General features: G+C 41.3%; 2 protein-coding genes across 2 annotated transcripts; one reads left to right on the plus strand and one right to left on the minus strand. All coding sequences in view use genetic code 11, as the record gives it.

Annotated features, from left to right (window-relative positions):
• Positions 1-4138: 4138 nt before the first annotated feature.
• Positions 4139-5235, plus strand: EGR_00338 (hypothetical protein; the record flags this gene model as incomplete). Its single annotated transcript, XM_024489587.1, has 2 exons — positions 4139-4348; positions 4384-5235. 2 exons carry the CDS (start codon positions 4139-4141, stop codon positions 5233-5235), a joined length of 1062 nt encoding a protein of 353 aa, XP_024356265.1.
• Positions 5236-6234: 999 nt separating this feature from the next.
• EGR_00339 (Putative glycerol kinase) lies at positions 6235-15888 on the minus strand (the record flags this gene model as incomplete). The annotated part of the gene is made up of 15 exons (XM_024489588.1): positions 6235-6482; positions 6562-6723; positions 7669-7953; positions 9724-9774; positions 10406-10561; positions 10702-10830; positions 11414-11658; positions 12189-12262; positions 12986-13123; positions 14719-14850; positions 14942-15035; positions 15067-15142; positions 15180-15267; positions 15307-15408; positions 15871-15888. The coding sequence occupies 15 exons, from the start codon at positions 15886-15888 to the stop codon at positions 6235-6237; spliced, it is 1998 nt and encodes a 665-aa protein (XP_024356266.1).
• Between the last annotated feature and the right edge of the window lie 5389 nt (positions 15889-21277).

Below are 21277 nucleotides of genomic sequence, written 5' to 3' on the forward strand. Positions count from 1 at the left end.
TATATATATATATATATATATATATATAGGTAATCGACGCACAGAAGCGCTGGGGGACTGCTAGTACGGTATGAAGGCACGACAACCCGGCGAAGGTACAACATTGTAGCACCCAAGTGATCTCTCTACCAAAAAACGCGAGTTAAACAAACACAACGTACTACACTAAAACTATGAATATATATACATCACGTTTATTTCACACGTCGACCAGAGACAGCAGTGAAAATTGGAAATTCTCAAAAACCATCCTACGCAGAAATTCTTGGCAGTTTACAGATTTTTAAGAGACTTTGCGGAAAAACTGATAGATAGGATTTGGGTTAGAAATAAGGTGTCGATTTCCATTGTATCTTACTCCGGTCGTCTTATGCTAATCCTGTATTCTGGATGAAATACTACTGAACCGCATTTGTTTAGTATTCACGATTTGTGGCTCACAAGCCAGTGTGGAGAAAACGGTAACCCACAGCACCTCATTTTCGGTCTGCTATGACTAAACTAGTCAAAATGTTTCGTTGACTTAAGCCAGAAAACTAGCCACCCCAACCAAGTTCCTTCTGAATTCAAAGCTGATACCGAAAAACTGCTTCTTAAAGTTCACGACCTCACGCGCCTCCTGACTTAGTGGATGGCTGCGCAGCAAGCCGAATTGTGCAGTAAACTGCCGGAGTCGCTAGGTGCAGCCTGGTTTTTACAGAAAACGAACCATCCAATGGTATAATTTGGTTTTTTGTTTAACCGCGTGTTTGAAATCTCGAGCATTTCAGTCGTCACAGATTGTAAACTCATTCTGTAGCATTGCACTCCAGCCATGCTAATAGCCTCCCAGCTTTTGATACGTTGGTAGTGTCCGATTCCCCAAATTATCTTTTCTTTTTGAGACTACGGAAAAGGCCCCGAGGATAGTATTTTTTGCCAATTTAGAAATAAAATGCATAGCTTCCTAAGTTACAACAATTTATAACACTTCAAATTAGAACCGGATGCATTCAAAAAGAAATAATGTGCTGAGCTTTGGAATTTCAAAGGGTAACAACGAGGATCTTGGTTTTAGGTTGAATGGTTGGCCAAATGAACGCGTTACGTTATCACCACAGAAGTTTGTAAATTTGGCAAGCGATGCTGAATATGATTGGCGAAGTCAAGTGCTTCCAGGGGTGGTCTGGTTAACATAATGTATAAAAATAATAGTATTCTCTACTTGTCTTCACTAACAATTTTGAAGTGGGCATTGATATACTGGATTTCATAAAATCCGATTAAATTAGAATAGTTGAAGAATGTCAGCGTTCAATTTAAAAGCTTTTGTAATTAGTCTACTGGAGGCATTTAGCTCAGCCGAGGAGTTGTGCGTGTGTTTAGCCATGAAAACTTTGCTGTACTTTTGAAACAACAGCCACGTTTATGACATTCCAGTGTTTCTGTACGTTCATAGCACTCTTTTTTCGACATCAAAGCGACACATAAGTTGATATGCAATTCTTAATGGAACTATTTAAAGGCATGGAAAAAATGAGAAACAAAGTCAAGGAAAGAAGAAAAACCAAATATTAAAAGCCGCTTTTTTGGTAAAATATGAATAGTTTTCTCATTTGAGCTGAACTCTAGAGGTGTGGTTTCTGTCCAACTTTGGGTTCGATCACGCGGGCACTTCAGTCTATACAGGTAGGATTTTCGGTCGGCAGCACGAATCATTCCCAAAGGCAAAAGAAGGTATAAGGCTGGGGCAGGAAAGGTATTGCTGACGTATAGAAGGGCCGGGGGGCTACTGGCATAGGCCGGAAGCCATATCACATAGCAAAGATGCAGTCGCGGAACCTTAAGTCCCCACAAAACCAAAACGAAGAGTGAAATAAATAATCCAAGTATTACATATTCCCTCTCCTTTTAATTGTCGTTCCCGGTGATACCCTTGGTCATCCTCTCACGTCAGCCATAACAACGTATACGGTGCTATGGGGAAAAACACCCATGAAACAAACAAATCAGTCATCAATTTTACGTCATTGATCCCCTTTGGTAATTCTATTGGATCCGATGCTTCGTTTTGTTTGAAAAATATATTGAAAGAAGAATTAATTTGCTGGCCATCATGTATGTCCATCGCTAGTAGTAAGAACATTGGTCCAAAAGCGGACTCAGTAAATGAGTGACAGTGTCAAAAGCGTTTTTGTGGAAATAAGGCTTCAAGTCTATTCATCCCTGTCACGTTGTTCCAACTTCAGGGCTGCCCAGTCACATTTGTTAATCTGAGTTCTACCCAGAGTAGAGAGGTGGCGGAGATACCGCATGTTCACCAAATAAAAATTCCAAGCAAATACGTAGAATACTGCTCCAAGAACTGTCCAAGATGGTTCACAGCCTTCCTGCAGAACACGGGATTTGTGTGGTTGTCGAAGTTGGGCGCTATTTTCAAACCTATTGGGGTGCTCACAGATTTTATAAATTGGCAGCGTAAGTTTTCCATTCGCTATGTTAAAGTTCCACTTTCAGTATTATTAATCAGGGTATTTGTTCTTTAGAATCAAGTTCGCTAACTGATATCGCAAATATAGCCCCGAGTCTTTTCTACAGGCTAAAGAAGCCTAACGTTAGGGCAGAAAATGTATTGCTAACATAAAGGAGGCCTGGAAGCTGATGGCATATCATGAAGGCCATGCTATCCAGTAGAACTACACTCGCGAAGATTTAAGTACCCAAATTAAGGTATAAACCATAGCGTTCAAATTCTTCAGTACATTGAAAACATTTATTCTACTGCAGTGCTTTGGATTGTTACAGCTATGAGACATGTGAACAACTTTCTCGATTTTGTACTTGGAAATTTTAAAGAATGGTAAGAGTGATTGCTTTATATGTGGCCCATATTTAGCGTCCCAAAACTTTCCTAAAGAAGAAGAAAGACGACATAGTACTCGGGCAGAATAAGTATTTTTGAAGTACGGTAGAACTCGAGGCTACTGGCACGACCCCAGTGCCATCCCACCCGACGAAGTTCCAATAGCAAATACAGTGGGAGTATTAGCAAAACCGGGGTTTAAAAAAACAAAGTGTAAGGCACTCTAACACCCAAACACAATGTGTCTGATCTTCTCTAGAGTAAAAACAGAGATCCGCAAGTTTTGCCCAGTAAAACCCAAATAGTCGCTCATACGGAAGTATAAACAAGATATTATATTGCATATTTGCTGTATTTGTCTTTTCTAAGAACCTAACATATGTCCACACCCTTAAAAGGCAATTTTTTAGGTTTATAAATATGTTGTAAATGAGAATGCTGGCTGTTGGGACAGGAGAATTAATATGCTTCGTTTTATTGGATAATCTAACAACCCTGCAGCGCATTTTATGAAAAAGGTATTGGTTATTGCCTTAGGTAAACATGGAGAGGCATGCATGTTTTAATAGTGAACCAGATCAAATTAAGCATTACATTCAAGCGCGTCGCAAGTGACATTCATGTTTTTAATTAAATGGCACTGCGTTGCATCTGTTCTGCACCCATGTTCATTACCCGTTGTTTTCTGCAGTAATTTCGTTCTTTGAGTTCTTACACAGTATTTTTGATACGTTTTATTTTTAACATAATAAAAATGCAAAAACTTTGTCATATTTTTATGTTTTTACGTGATTGTTGCAGGTTTACTTGTTGTTTCTTACACATGTAGAATTAGTCCTGTGGCTTATAAAAGAGAAAATTTTTATCTAAAATACAGCACAGTTTTTGCAATTCTGGTTTTTGCGTATTAAAACCTTAATGACTTTTTTTGCTTCGTTTTATTGCTGCTGCTTTTGCACATTTTTGTTTGTAAAATGCAGTTATTTTCAACTGTCCCAAATTAATGCTTTTTAACATCTATGAAAGACTAAATTTAGCCTTCTGATGAATAAAAAAAGTTCAACTGATTATTATTGCAACACTTTTCTTATGACTCATGACTGATTTTTAAATCAGAAAATAGGCCAAAATTTGCAATATTTTTTGTTCATGGTTGCTTAAAAATAGTGTTAGATTCACATATATGGTAAAGCCGTACTTATAAAATTTTGATTTATTACCGAATTGTGCGGTAAAACAAAGAAAAAATGTACTTGTACACTTTTTTGGTAATCCTAATAAGGAGAGATAATAGAAATGAGTGAAAAGCAGTACGCTCGAAAAGCCCTAGAAGAGGTGATCCGATTGGCTGACGAAAAGATTGTGGCCACCGAAGAAATTGTATTAAAAAAAGAGGATGACTTTAATGAATTCGCTCATTCGTGCGATGACACTGTCAAAGATCTTGACCAGTATTTTCTTTCCATCATGCGTCAGTTGGAGAAGTGGAAGCACGTTTTTATTCAGGTATAAATTTACACATTATGATTAAGGCTTTTTAGGAATTACAAGCAAGTACTTCGGCTGCTGCTTCCGAATTTCAAAATCGCAATGCTCAAATTGGTGAATTAATAGGTCGGTTGAGAGAACTACGTGAAACCTCCGCACATATTCTTGCAACTGAACAATTCAAAAACACAGATCTCGTTTTTGACGTTCATGGATGCATATTCAGCATAAATCAAGCAATAGAAAATATGACTGAATTTTTGGCTGAATGCGTACCGCTCAAGTTTGTCGGAAAGCTTAACTTCGATTCCGTTCAAAAATCGGATGTTGGCTCGATGGAGCGCTTGGCTGACAATAACTACGCAGAAATCTTGCCAAGCAAACTTCCCAAAATTAAGTTAGGTCAATTATTTAATCTCGACTTCCGAATTTCTAAAAAGTACTGTGAAGCTGCCAAGCGCTTTATTACATATTCGGTTTCTAAAGAGGATGGACAGTACCAGAAAGTCTGCGCTTACTTGCATGATAATAAGGATGGCTCCTACGCTCTAAGCTTTCCAATCACTGCCATCATCCCGCATACTGTGCACATCTACTACTTGGGGGAGCATATACGCAACAGTCCATACACAATCGTCTTTAAGGTGGGACAGAACCAGGGTGGAAATGCAGTTGGAGTTGGTGGCCAGACTTCCGTAACAGGTTTCGTCGGCTCATCAAAGGATATAATGGGAGATGGAGCAAACAACTCCACCAGACCTGTGGGCAAGACAGGTGATGACTACCGTAGAAATAAGTGGAGTACCAGTTCAACGGACAGCTCTCAAAATAACAACAATTGGAACCAGGTCATGGGGGCAAATATTTCTCCTGAATCTAACCAATCTTCTGAATCGGGGGCATAGATCGGCCTTTGCTAACCAAACCCACCAACATGTTTTGCCTGCCAATACGCGTTTAGTTTGACGCACTTACTTCCACCATTTTCATGAAATATGGCATCAGTCTCCAGTGTGATTCTTCCCTCTAATCTTTGAAGTCTTTCTACCTTTCTCTAACACATTTGATTAAACGAGAACAATCCATAACCCTAACTCTGCTTCTTTATTTATGTACCCAACTTATTAACTCCCACTTTTGGCTAACCTTCTACGTGGTGGAGTAAGGAATGGCACTTCAAATAAGTAAAAGCAAAGCAATGAATTTGGAGTCCATTAATCGTTTTATAAATTTGTTGCCGTTGGCCACTTTGGAGTGTCTTGGTGGCAATGGGAGGACTCTCTAAACAGCTTTGGACATCGCAATTTAAAACTTATAAGACCACACCCATAAAGCATTACATTATATTGTTTTTCTGTAAGTCCTGGTAGGTCTTGAAGATGATTCATGCACAAACTGCCCATTTGTCAAAGTCATGATGCTGCGGTTGTTTTAAATAATGACAGTTTGCTGAAGAAGTTAATCATTAGTGGTTAGCCACAGGTCAAATAAATATAATTAATTTGAAGAGTTGTCGGACGCACAGATATCCGCTGTCACCAATGTAGCGCTTGAGTCTTTCCTGAGGGCGAAAGAAGACATGGTACTAGGGTAGAAGATGTATTGCTGAAGCACAGGAGGGTTGCGTTGTAAAAATTTGTAAGCATGACTTAGAATAAAAGGCCTTTATCTAAAAAGTTCAGAACCTAATAGGGCTTGACGGTGAACCGGGCAAGCAAAAAGGGATAGGAATTTTCGTTTTCATTGAAAGCATACGGCATTTCGTTTTAACACAAGTAAATGCTTCAATCAAAACATGGAGCAAAAGGAGTAAAATTGGTAAAAAAATGTTGAAAATTGTCTCAAAAATTCCTCAACAAGTTCCAGGGAGGAGGAGGGGGAGGAGGAAGGAAAAAGGGGTGAGATCACTTGATGAATTTGAGAAGGGAATTCAGTGCAACTGATGACTTGCGTTTGGTGAATTCAGAGTCGTGGGCAGCTAGAGTGTGCGCACAGACAGCAGTCCAGTGAAAGTAGCGTGATTCCATACAAGCGGCAGAGGCGGGATTAGGAATGAATCGCGTCTTTAGAGCCTTGGGAGCTTCGGATGACGCGAGTCTTGTGCTCTGCTCACGCACACACTGCACCGCCTCAGCATACGTATCCCATATTCCTGGAATGCATGAGATGACACAGGCGTGTCAAGCCAATCAACAAGGCACCTATTCACTAACGTGGCCTAGTTGACTTACCAGCCCCGACGCCAGCAGCGATGGCGGCACCGAGGCAGCATGTTTCAGAGATGGCACTCCTCTCCACCGGCAAATCCAGTGTGTCCGCCAGGCGCTGCATCAACCAGTCCGATTGAGTGAGGTTGCCATTCAAGCGCAGTACCGATATGTCAGAGGCCAGTTCTACAAAGGACATGACATCTTTAGCTTTACCGAATGCGTTAAAAAACTTAAATGCTTGTGCACATTCAGTAGTGAGCAAAATTTCCACTAGGCTGCACAGATCTAGACAACCTCCGAAGTTGTTCCACAAAGAGCAGCTGACTACGGCGGAACAAAGCACACAGAGGCCGATGAAAGACGGGGACAAGGATGTCATCAGCGCAGGCTGAATCATCAAGTGTGCATGTAAACGATTGTGTGAGTAACCTGAGAAATAGTAAAAACATCTCCTAGCTCTCGCTACTCAAGTTCGTTTCGTGAAATGCAATTTCCATTAATGAGCTTAGAACAGTAAATCGATTATCAAACAACGAAATTAAAAACCACAAAGGTTTACTAACCGCTTCCTCGCGCCAACGACTTGCGTACGTTAAGTGAAGGTAACAGGACATGGCATGCGTGTAAAGGGAAACAGTCCATTGACAGATAAAATTATGGAATGCAACACATTTCAGCCTTCAAACACGCAAACAACTTGATTTTTCTGAATCCCATACTTTCCATAAAAATACTTGAAAAAAGGGGAAGGAAGGTACATTACTCGAACCCAAACAGCAAAAACCCAATTTTTAGAAGAAATGAAATCATGTTTAAACCAATCCTATGTCATTCGCTAAAAGGCGGCACTGGAGAAAGCAACAAGGAAACGCACATGCTAATAACGTTTTATTATAAAGAAACTCATCCAAAAATAGTAGCTCATTTTTGGTTTGGAATGTATGTGGAGCATTGAATGTAAGAATTTAAACAAAGTAGACAATTGCAAATTTAGCACAAATGAAACATAAGAGTACGAAACCGTTAGGCAATAAAGCTTATAAAAACATTCCATATCCAGTTATTAAGTGGAGTAATTTAATGGCTGAGGTGAGAAGGTAGGGATAAATGGAGGCCGGGTAGTCTCACCTTTGTTGACTCCCTTGACGAAGAGGAGACGAGCAGACATGACAATAGAGTCCATGAGGGCAAAGAGTACAGCATAGCGGGTAGAGGTGGGAAGGTTACGCTGGTAAAGCGGTCCCGGCAGGCCCACGAAGATACCACCATCAGTGAGGGTGGTGTTGGTGTTGACAAAAGTTAGAGCCTTCTCGCCCTCACACGAGCGCGTCCTCCTCTTTCGAGATATTTTACGGAGGCCCAGGGAGGAGGGCACAAAGAAGGGCGACGTCTCCATAGCCATATCAAAAGAGCCTATAAAAGTAAGTGATTCAAACAATACTGCTAGGTAAAGGTTGTTTTTGAAAACAAGGGAATATGAGTGCTACACTAATTGAAAGACGTTCATAAATGACATTCGAATCACACTGGAATTCTTAATCTCCAACCACAGAAGCGGGTGCTGCTGTGGCGGTACCTTATGTAGCAGTAAGTGCCGAGTGTGTCCCGTCACTACTGGTGATAACTAAGGCAGATATCGTATGTCAGTTCACACACAGCCAATCAAAATAGTAGGCAACACATCCATAAAACAGCGTGTCATGATGAAGCTCTTTGTGAACCAAGAAGTAAAACCTACGGCTGTCCTTAGAGGACCTGAATCACAATGGGGTAATTGGCCGTCCAAACATAGTGCGACGCTGTGGTGTAAATTCCTACAATGCAGGCGTGTGTCTGTCGATGACGAACCCAACCCTGATGGTTCCCAGCCTGACATCCACGGCGGTTGTTGCCATGATCATTCAACGCACAAAACACCTTATCCTGAATAATCAATTCATAAAGCGTCTTGAAAGTACACAAATGACAAAGAATTTGCAATTTAGAGGAAACTAGCACACAGCGGATACAAAGGAGGCTTTCCACATAAGCTCAAGACGCTCACCACACTACGTTTACACTATGGCAACCCGGCTAGGAGATATAGGCAGCTGGATCCTTGAGAGTTAGTATTTTAGAACTGATGGCGAGTCTATCAGAGTGTCCCATAATGGACTGGCAGTCGTGGCAAAGCTATGTAGACCGAAGCTATCGGTTAAAGGCTGAAACAAGCGCATAAATGTAGCGGGGGACTGTCAAAAATGAATGCCGTTCCCTCTCTCCAAAGGTTGTTCTTAGTTGTCTTTATTAGCTTAGACGTCCTAATGGTATTTTGACCCTCCTCTCAGTTTATTATCTGAGTCACTTTCCAACTGCTGGATCGTGGGAATACACCACAGCGATTCTCCGAAAGGCAGCAAAAATGCGAAATTTTAAACCCACTTTATTCTGAGTAAAATCCATGTGAAGGCTGAAAACATCTGCTAGCTACAGCATAGACAAGGTGCTTTTGAGGCACATTTCCTAAAATTCTGTATAGTCAAAACAATCGTTTTTATTTGCCATATTTTTGTACATGCCATCTCATAAAATGGCAAAATCTACAAGTGTACTATGATTTGACCTTTCGAACCTGCAATAAGCGATCTTCAATTACACTTACATCCTTCCATGGACAGTAGCGGATGTGCAAAGACTTAAATTACACCTAGTGGATAGATTTAAGTATACAATACAGTTTTCACCCTTTTCATGTTTGTGGAAGTTCCTGCTTTCATCAATAGGGGTTTCGTGGGTCGAGACTCACGGATTGGCAGTGCATGAGTACTTAAATGTGGTCTGACCCACATTAAACTGCCTCGGAGTGCAAGCAGTTCTACCTCGTTAATCTGACCTCCGTGGCAGGCAAAGAAAACTGGTGACTACAATCGCGATGAGAACATGCGCGCCTCTGCTTCTTCAGTGTCAAGCGGATAGATTAAGACGGCACAAATCGGTATTTGTCGAGCAGTAAGTGAAGTGCTAAAACAGTCGTCACAGCAGAATTTCGGAAAAATGCTGGGTGCGTGTCAGAACACGGTGAAAATCACTAGCAGAAAAGTGAAGATTTTTAGGAACCGTGCAAACAGTGACTTGCCAGAGTGTGATGTTTGTAATGGAAGGTTATAAAGTGGAATAGGCACAAAACGATTTCCAAAAACCTACCTGAAGTAGTCCCGAGTATCTGTTCTAATTCCGTATACGATTGGAAATATCCTAAAAGTAAAATCAAGCGATTAAAGAAACACTAAATTAAGGTAACAATAGGACACAATAGTTAAAAAAGAAAAACAATTTAGTGGCATAAGGTTTTGCTGTTGAGAGAGGATCTAAAAGCGGCATTTATACCAATGGTCCCAATGAAGCACACCAAAATTCATCACTCAAGGTCCACAACATAGATGGGTACTGAACCGGTGTTTCTGGGACTTTGAACACCAGCGTCAAGCATTTGCCTCCCCAAGAATTTTGTGGGCATTGTGCAATCAAACAACTTAATGTAGAAGAACCAAAAACGGGTTTTATTAGAAAAAATAATGCTGAATACTGGTACCTCAGATAGAATCAACGGCATAATTTGTCCATTCCGTGTGTCATGGCGACAAGAAACAGTTGTAGTTGATACAATAATTCATCACCATCTTATCCAAAGGTTCTCACGCCTTCAATTCAAGTGAGATTAACTATATGAAGAGTTTGAAAGGCTCTTCCATCAACCAAAACGCTGTGTGGTGTACCAAGCTCATTTTATTGCCTTAAGATCTACACTCACGTTCATCAACTTAAATATACCGGTGTTGGAAATAATGCAATTTATAGAAGGGGGAATAGACGTTATACAACATACCGGCTTCTTTTAGTTTGATCAACGAGCTGCCCGCATCGGAGTTGAAGCCTTCGATCAAATAAGTGACGTTTTTCAGCTCCGTGTCGGGTACGACCTCACAACTGAGGGAGCTATCAGTCCTCGCAGATTGGGCCCATCCAACGACTGGATAAAATCCTACCATACAGAAGTTACTGTGATTTGGCGTTCAGCAAGTTGCACTCAATCAGGAACTTTGAGACATATTTTTGATAGGTGAAAACTTGTGGTACAAGATGGCAATTTTGAGTAACCAAATCAACGTCTCTAACATCTACCCTCACGTAGAAATGTCATGACTTCAAGGCCGTGCTTTTGTGTAAACATCTCGAGTATGGCATCAAATTTCTTGATACTTGCAAGAACAGTCGGGTATGACGGCAGAGGCTTTCCACGACCTGGAAAAGCTATGTTGGAAAAGAAACGATATTCTCACTGCAAGACGAATCTTTGAATAAAACACTTCAGAAATGACCTTTGCTACTAGTATAGACACAGCGCGTATGTCTGTAGAGTCAGTAGCATGGGGCTGTGAATACAATGGGTTCCTGGAGTGATGCATTCACACCGCCATAACTAGACCTTGGGTACTACAATTGTATCCGTACTTTAGAACTCTTCCATCAACAGCTTTTCGCCACCAACAGAGTGATATTTTCGATGTCACAGTCAGTGTTTTGGCGGCATATTGAGACTTGGCCTAAGTGAAAGCCTCTTCAAACTGAGTCTGAAAGAAAAGTCCTAATGTAAACAAAAGCCAAAGCCTTCTTGAACGAAGCGCATGTGAACAACTCCATTAACCTAAATTCACAACAAAAAATTCTCGTTTGGTAACGTCTGTATTGCTTAGCTAGTAGTAAACGCGTGCATACGAAGGCTCACTACCTCATCAAAAACGGATTGGTATTGTGCAATCCATTATATGATTCAGCAACAGATTTTGTCCTGTTAGTAAGGTGCCAGCAAACTGGTTTACTTAATTAACATGACCTTCTTGAGTCATAACCATGCAGAGGTACTTGCCGGTATTTGGAGGGATCACGCGGGAACCAATGTTGACATTGAGGAAGGCGCCAGTTCCGAGGGTGAGTTTTGCATCACCCACGCTTAGACAGCCTTCGCCCAGCATAGCGGCCTGTGAGTCACCGATGATCGCGGTCACCCTGACCCTCCGCCTCTTCGCCGCTCCGCCCAAATCTCCCAAGGGACCGCAATGAATCTCACCGAAGAAAGTGCTATGCGGAGAAAAATAGGCATCAATGAGGTTCTTGCGCTCAGCACGTTCCAGCAATGACCACACGATCAGAATTTCAAATCAGCCGTTGAACACTTAATAAGCTTCGAGGTGGCTTTGGAACTAAGTTTCTAGCTGGATGAAGACTGTCCAAGTTTTTGGTATAACAAAGCAAATTCTTAACAGTCGTGCACTTTTGAAGGCTGTAAATTCAACATAATTATTGCACCAAAGCAAATAAAGTGGTTCAACAGCACTTACTCTGGAAGGTAGTGAATCGAACTGTTTTGTTAACCGTTTGCGATAGGCGAAGCAGGCAACCATTCAAATTCAGTTAAATACCTATGCCACAGCACTTAGGTTCGTGTTAGAACCCTATCTCAACCTCATTAAAAAGTCCCCAACTAAAGCTCATCATGGTAACAGGGAATAATAAAGCTGTTGCTTTTAGCACATATAAGCACACTGCTATAAGGACAAATGGGATAAAATATGAATGCAAACAAATTTGACAAGTGGTAGGGAACTTACCTTGTGGGACATATTGCAGGAAAGCTTTTTGGAGATATTTTCAGAAAATTCAAAATGATTGGACTAAGGCCAGGCTGAAAGTTCAAGAAATGATTCAAAAGTTGATAAGTAGTATATGGTGCAAACTGCCGAAATGTGGCAGCAGGGAATCCGTGTTTAAGGTGGATATAAACATTCTACGTATTGTAAAAAGGCATCACGATTAAGTGATTTAAAAAGCTGTCTCTAACCCTTAATTTTATAAATCGTCAAACCTTTTAAAACGGTATGGTGCTTGCCAAGTGTCATTAGTTAAACAGACACGCAGTACTGGAGACCAACCACCTTAAAAGAGGCTACTCCTCGTTCACACTCATATACACCAGTTCGCTGGAATACAATCCGCCAACTACCCTATCCCCGACTGGTAGAAAAGAAGGCCCAAATGAAACAACGACGATATGTGACTGGCCACAGGCGCAGTGCTTTCTATTTTTTCCTTTTGAAGTTTCATTACGAACAAAAAAGTAAACAGGCTTCCAATTCCATATTTACCTAATTGACCCTGGATGTATACATGGGAAGAAGCCAAAAATTTTTAGTCAAAACTGAATGAAAAATAAATAAATAAAAGGGCGGCCATGCTGAATAGATATGCAATAAACCTTAAAGTAAATGTTGTCCAAATTCGCAGTATTTGTGTGAGGTATCAAGACATCCTTAATTAAGTGGCACCAAAATGGCTTCGGTAATACGCGACTACATGAGTAACAGTTGGAGGTCGAACGAAAATTTTAAAGTGGAGAGCAAAGACTCACGATGGAGGGATCGAAGGCGCCGGTGGCACTGGTGCAGCTAACGTCCGTGCACCAGGCCCTCCCCCCAGTTAGCCGCCACAGCAACCAGGTCTCCAAACACCCGTAGACGAACTCGCCATCGCGGCACTTCTCGTAAAGCTGAAGACAAAACAAGTAGCGAGGCAAAAACTTTAGTGGCTAAGAGAACGTGTTCAGAGAAGAGCACAATGTACTGGTTATAAGTAAGCGTGGTAAGGGACATGAGGTCAGGTATTTGAAGTTCACATACGCACCAGGTAGACATGCATGTTTTCGCATGCCATATAGGCAACGCTCTTATGTCTACTCTGCAAAATTGTATACCCCTGCATCATCAACTAGCACCTCCTATAAAGTACTTAAGAAAGTACCTTTGCAGCATTTCGAACAAATCAAATGTGCGGCAGTCAAGCCAAAAAGGCCATTTGTGAATTCAATATGCATTTTCAGACGCAATCTGTCAATTGCGACTGAGACCCTCAACTGGACTCAGCTACTAAATATACTTATTGCTGACGCCCGAATGGCACAGTGTTCACAGAGTCTCCTTTTTCATACTGAACCATGATTCTAGACCATTCGGAATACGTGGTAGGTACAAGGATGTGAAGAATTGCCGAAAGTTAATGAGATCGTTTCTTGCAACTCAGTCAATATTCATAACTCAAAGGTGAGATGAGATAAAACAATCCAGCCATTCTAACTCAATGTCACATGCACAGCATTCCAGGAGACTATGACTACCAGTAATGTACACCCATCGTTTCGGCTCCACGTAGAGGACAGGCGGCATGAGCGATACAGGTTTCCGGCCTCTAGCCGTCACCATGACTGCCTTACTGTGGCAGCTGCTTTGCTGATCGTGCAGTCATATTATCGACTTGGAGGGATACAAATAAGATGAATACGGACAGAGGGATACAGGACTCTGATGGCGCAGACAAAACAGGACCTCCAGCACAGTGGACGCTGGTGGTACTAGACGTATCAAAACATTAAGCATCCCCAAACGAATCGTGTCAGCTATATGCACGAAAACCATTCTAAACCGCCCAAGTAATTTGGATGCCGATTACTGTGGGGTGTAGCTGAATAACTACTATGAGTCTGTGATAAATGATTCCTATACTCACTGACGGGCGGATTTTCTTATGACCTCTCAGGAAGCTAAGTTCATCCAGTGGCCTATAATAAAAGCATATGGCTGCGAAGGTGTACCAGCTGTTAGTAAATTATAACGTCTCTCACTTTGCTGTTGAAACATTTAAGGGATAAATAAAAAACTCCAATGTCGCTAGTTGTTTGTGAATCGATGATCTAGGGGAAGATTTCACACCTACTTTGAAAGGCGTATAAAACTCCCCACCACTAATTCTCTCATTTCCGGCGTTGTATTAGCACTCAATAATTCCGAAAAGCATTCTCGCAAAAGATTCAAATATTTGCGTTCTTGACTATTTGTCACGCAAAGATTTGTCCTAGTACGTTTAGTGGTTCCGTCGATATCCCGGAAGGTTTGCTCTATTGGCTATCATACTGTTCTATCTTACTATTTAACGACTAGAAAAGTTCAAAGCCTTACGGGAATATAGGAGGTCGGTAGGAGCACGCTTTATCAGAAAAAGAGGTTATTAGTACCCTTTAACTCCAACTAAGGACAAATAAGACGATAAAGACTACATTTTCTCATAAAAGATGGGATCTTATTTACTTACCATTGGGTCCTCATCAAACATATGTGCGAGACGAGTGACGGCGAAAATGCAAGTAAGTTTGTAGTGTGATATCATCTTAAATTTGGCGTTCGGAACCACCTTATACAGCATCTTTCCGCTCCTGTTTAGAGCCTTCAAAAGAGAGAAATAGGGTTAGCAAGTAAGATAATAAACAACTGGACACTTTGAGAGGCGCATCAAAAAGACAAAAACACCCACTTACTTTAATAAACTGCGAATTATTTCGGTTGGAAGCATATGCGGAGGCACTAATTTCCTGCCACGTACAAAGGCGTGTAACAGGCACTGATGTTTCCCTACAAAGTATTGGTATGATAAGAACATTACCTATTCCATATTAGGAATGTATTTCTCTGCACCGACAAACCTAGACAATAAACATCGGATGTACGGATTCCGGATCCTAGTTATCATCATTAATATTTGTGATAGAAAGTTACGTGTAATGACTGATTGCAGCAAATTGCATAAAACACTCCAACAAGCCTCTGGGTCAGATGTATTGCTGGGTAATATCGCCTCTGCAAGCTATTTAAAACGGATTTATCAAATAAATACATAAATTACGTTTACACATTTATCATTATAGATTCGAGCACAGGCATGAGTGCTGCCAAAATCCACTGCGGCAATAAGATTGCGCAAAGGACGCCTTTCAGAGGCCATGATCTAAGTGATGAAGAAAGCAAACATACCAGATCGGCAGAAAATATAGTATCTGATCAGAACACCTTACTGAGATGAGAATTTACGCCGAACCAGTGATGATCGAATTGCCAGCTAGGTTTATATTACTTCGACAAAAAATTAGTAATCTCACGCCAATTACTGTAAGATGGATTAGGACCTAGTGCTGTTATACAGCGGTGCATTTAAAAAGTGACGGTGATGATAGTCTGGAAAATGCATACATATAAGCAGATCAGCGCACCAACCATCGTTAGACTCAAGGCTAGTTTCTAGCACAGGAGACATAACAAACTATTGATTATAAACAAAATTTTGGAACCTATGCAACCAAAAAGAATTTACGTTTTCCCTGGCAATAAATACCCGAGTAGATTTCGAAACGCGGCACCTGGCAAGTCAACCTTCAATGGCACGCAGTGGTCTATACAAATAAATACTTACTCTCTTTAAATAATGCATATTAGATTACTTATTACCTAGTTACGACCCAAAGTTGCATTTTAAAATTTAATAGCTTGCAGTAAAGGTAAGTAAAAGGTGGTAAACATTATATTACTTGTTGGTCAATTTTAATGCAGTGAGTAATCCCGCTCAATTACTGCTCACACATAAACATAATGGAATGGTCTGACAGTATTCACCTACGGTGAAACTAATGCGGCCACTGTTTGTTATTCCATTAATCATTTGGTTTCGTAATAATCCCGTAGTTTTCCTCTTCTACTTCTGCCTTTAGACTCTTGGTTCGAGAAGAGTAAGTAGGGATGAGCATTTGTACCTGCTCAGTATGGAGACAGAAGACTGCCAATGTTTATGAAAAAGCTAGACTTGTTTGGCTTAGCTACGAGATTGAATAAACCGATTGTCAGGTGCCGAAATAACATATTTGCTCGAAAGTGTGCTACAATTGCTTCCACGTACAGGATAAGGTTTTGACTAAATTATAAAATCTTCCTTGCCTCAAGTCTCTTTTAAAGTTGTAGTGGGCCAAAGTAGCAGAGAAGGTGTTACCAAAGTATTGAAAAACTAAGAGTCTATGTAGCGGAGTAAAGGTTCAATCTAGGAGGCCTGGGGTGTCGACGTATCCAAACACAGGATTAATAAGTTATCAAGTCACTACAATCTTTATTGCCGGATAATTTTACTTCATTAGTTCAAAATGTCCAGTCATTATTTTGGGAAAATTTTGCCTCATTCAAGTGAGAAAAGTGTTGATTATTTAAGTCACTTTACTGAAGCGGGTTCAGCGTAATTCTATTCTACATTTGGTTTAGTACCCTTAGAACGAAAAGCATGCTGAAGATAATAATTTTATTTGGTCAATGATACAGGGTTCAGGGCTTTTCTAGGCTTAAAGGGGATCGAATTCAGATACCTCTCCTAGGATCAAAGTCGTCCCTTCCGTCATGTGCTTGACATAAAATAACCCCTGCTCACCTAAAATATGCCTTCAAACTAACACATATTGCATTACATTTCGTGATTATATTAACAATTAGGATCTCTATATGACTCGCCCAGGGGCCTTCTCAAAAAAACATTCTAGCTTTTCAGATGTACTGAAATACTTGAAAAAAATAAGTATTATAGGCACGACCCAGCACCACAAGTACCAAGTGAGATTTGTAGTCTTTTCCGAAGGGCAGATTAATTATGTAACACTCTATTACATCCTCTGCACCATTTCGACTACAGAATGAGGGATCGGTGTGAACACGTGTGTATTCTATCAAATCTGAGTTTGAATGAGCATAGGGCTTACTTGTGCAAGATTTAGTTATGAATCTCCTTGGGACTTCAATGAAGACGATAGTGCGTATAATACTAGTACGGAATATGCATCTTCGACGAACTGATCTCTTAATAGCCCTTGAAACCAAAATGTAGTCAGTGCTGCAAGGAGAAATGTCCAAGAACTAACCGCACCAGTCTTTAAATTTGCACGCAACTGTGCAGATAATTGCTTAACAGCAACGACGCCGATCCCTCTTGGCAGCTCTACTGGAACTAGAGTTGCGTCCTGTTTGGGAACTGTATTGGAGGCCGAAGGAATTTGTTGACCATCATGCATATCCGAGCACTACTTGTACGAGCACTGGCCCAAAAGCAGTCATTTAATAAAAGATCGGTTTTTGCTTCCATTCCTTTCGGCAACTTTGTTTTCACGTCATTGCTGCCCGGTCGTATCTGTCTATCCAGGTTTTACCCATAGCTGAGAGGTGGAAGAGGTATTGCGTCTTTACTTCATTGACATCTTCATACAGATGTTGTAGACGGCCTCATGAAAAAAACTTTTCCAGATGGATTATGACCATGACTAGTGTCGCTTTAGTTGGCAATAGTATTCCTGCAAAACATGAGACATGGGTAGTTGTCAAAGTTGAGCAGCATATGCTCTTCTTCCATCACGTTAGTTTTCAGCATTTAATAATTGGAATGAGGCTAGTTCTCCCTTAGGATCGAAATCACTTTCCGATGCTACCAATGCAGAGCCCGAGATTTCCCTGAAGACGAAAGAAGGAACGACACTAGGGCAGAATGTGTAACATCGATGTGCTGAAGGGCTAGGGGGCTACTGGGATGGTTCGGAGGCTATGCAACCCTGAGGAAGTTTTAGAGGTGAAGACTTAAGTGTTTGAGAAATCAAAATGAAAGTTAAACTAATAAGCAAAGTATTGCAAGCTGTGCTAGATTCAAATAAGAAAGCCCTCTTTAAGAACTGAAGATGAAAGAAGCCATAATGTTCGGACGGCATATGTATTGTCGGCATCAGTATGGCTTGTGGCTGGCGGCATAGTTTGGAGGCCAGCCCATCGGAAGAAGGTACAACGGCGAAGCACCTCAGTGGCACCCTTATCAAAATTGCAAGTTAAACAAACAGCCTACGCATTACGTAGTGCCCATCCTCTTTTGAGCGTCGTCCCCAGTACTCCCATTGGTCAACCTCCCGCGGCGGCCGTCAGAGCGTAATCGGTGGTGTAATGGAAACACCTACAAGCCACTAATGCCATCATATGTCCATGCAAATGAGAGGACATCTGACCCCAATGTAAATTTTCTCTTGGAAATTCTACTGCGTCTGGAGTTTCAGCCTGTACGAGAACTGGATTCGGGGACGAAGGAATGCGCTGGCCATCACGCATGGCCAACGCTAGTTGCAGGGTCACTGGCCCAAAAGCAGTCGTATAACACAGAAATGGGACGTGAGGGTAGAGCTTCGTATCTTTTTCTTCTTGTTACATTTTTTCCACTTCAGTGCTGTCCATTCATTTCTTTCCATCTAAATTCCATCCAGCTACTACAGAAGTGAAGGAGGCTTCACGTGTTCACTTCATTGACGTCTTCATACAGGTGCGGTAGCCAGTTCCGTACCAAACTTTTCCTGATAGTTCACGACTAGTGTCGCTGCAGTTATTAATAGCTTTCCTGCAGGCTACAAGTCTTACGTAGTTGCCGAAGATAGACGTCATTTTCAGCCCTTCTGTTAGGAGTCGTCACCGATTCTCCCATTTGCAGCAATACGCACTTCTTTCACCTCACCAATATTGATACTCAGAAACAGAAATCAGGATAGCTGTCCTTTAAGATTGAGTTCTTTTTTCGCAGCCCTCAATTTAGCGCTCCGTGACTTCGCTGAAGATGTAAGAAGACATAATACTTGGGCAGCATGAATACGTTCAACATACAGCAGGCCTTGGCGAAGATACACTGGCGGAGCGACTACGTGGTCCCGTCACCAAAAGATACTGTTAAATTCAGAATTAAAGTGAGCAGGTAAAAGGGTCTACTTCCTCAACATACTATAAGGTTTAGTCGTCAATCAAATGTGAGTCGGTTTAAGTTGCTGCATTTTTTTAAACGGTTGATCATCTACTCGGCATACCACTTTTCGCAGAGCCATAATGTAAGTAGTAACAGTGACAATCAACCTGTCCATGTCTGCTCTTCTTATGGATTATAATTCACAGCGTTGGTAGGAGTTCCGAAATTTTGTCAATTGAAAAGGTGAATCGCGCTGTTTCCCAACTACCCCAATGGCCAAGTTGTTACTGGACCGTTTCGATAGCCGATAAACGGTGATGGTTCTTCGTGGGGATTCGTTAATTCACATGAGTCAAAGCATGATGTTGCAGTGCTTTGATAGTTTGTTTAAAACTGAGTTTGATTGTGCATGCAGTTAGGTCTCTGCTACTTGTACTTCCGCTCGGCGCCATGGCCTTTGGGCCATGCCAGTAGCCACTCAGGCCGTCTGAACGCTAGTAATATCTGTCCTGCCTTGCCATTGTGACTTCGGGGAGGATCCAGAGCTCTACAATGTAATACTTGGAGCTTAAAAAGTCTGCTGTTGATTTGGTCTAATAAGGAAAAATCACGCTCTCTTTTTGCGTAAACATTCCCCAATTATATTTTTACCCTTTTTTGTCTGAAAATGGCTTACATTCCAAAAGTACCATTGTACAGCCTGATACACAAGAATTCAGCTTAAATGTTTGGCACAGTCCTTTGCAAAGGGGAGTACCACTGAGAGAGTGGAATGTGTTGAATTTTATTGAAAATCCCCGACCCTTAGGGCGTGCCGATTTATGTGTCATGGTTCGATGTGCATGGCTTAATGTTGCTCCAGTCATTACATGTCATTACGATATGGTGCTGAAAATAGCTGGGGAAAATGACCACCCTTTTTGCATCATCAATGTTGGAACAGAAATGGCAACCGATAGCGCGATCAGTAACAATTGGAAAGATGATAATGGTTTCACAAAGAAACTAAGAGTAAATGATTAATGGGTCCATATGTTGCAGGGACCTTTTGTGAGCCACTTTATCAAAGTGGTTCCAAGTACAGTAGCCAGCCTCAGGTAAAGTCTCACTGCGATTGATAGGCTAGAAAAATCTGATTTCTAGTGAAGGGTTGACGCGACGCTTTTGGTAAAAAAAAATTCTGGTTAATGCAGTAGTGTAAAAAGAATCGTTTCAACGAAGATCACAGATTGCTGCAGCGTTCGCAGCAGCGGTGCTTTTTTACGAGACAACTCGGCCTTGCTCGGCCTTGACAAAATGATGGCGTCCACCTGACACACACAATAAATCAACAATACTGAAAACTGACTTAACTATTTACACCCACAATAGGGAGTAGGACGTACTTGATTTTGCGATTCCGCAAGAATCGGTGCGTGTAAACAGACTAGATATGATGTCAAATGAACAGCTCATCAGGTACACTGTAAAGGGTTAGGAAACAAAGCCCCAAGCAACCTAACTCATACACTGAGCGAAGTAATAGCTGAACCAAAGTGGGACAAAAGATCACTGATGTACACTCAGCGCCAACTGGCACTCACGCCTGGTGTCGAGAGTTAAAAGCCAACAACACCCGAAATCGTCCATGACGGTATACACGGTGTTAGAGCCGAGTATAGGCTATGAAATAAGCACACATCTCTAATTCAGCGAGGCTTCTCGCTTTGGACTAAAGGCCAGGTGTGATGTAGCAAAAGGTTTACGCCGAGGCCTTGGTGAGGTCATGATCGATCTTCTTCAAACTATTTTCGATGACACCAACCTCAGAAATAAGTCGGTGCGCGATCCTTCTCACCGCCCTATAATTCCATCGCACGATTCATTGTGGTCCAACCGATTCCAGCTTTGGCATTCGTCCACATGGTGCACAATCTCCCGTTAGAAACCCAAATTTTCTTAACAATTTCCATGCAACATGAAAACGTGGTAATCACGAAAACAGTAATGGGTTCATTGTAAACTTAGTCATCTGTTCACGAAAGGCCAGAAGATTTCCGTATCAATTGATCACTGAAATTCTACAAGATCGTTGATAACCCTTAAC

The sequence above is a fragment of the Echinococcus granulosus genome (genome assembly GCF_000524195.1).
Source record: "Echinococcus granulosus chromosome Unknown EG_S00001, whole genome shotgun sequence".
NCBI lineage: Eukaryota > Metazoa > Platyhelminthes > Cestoda > Cyclophyllidea > Taeniidae > Echinococcus > Echinococcus granulosus.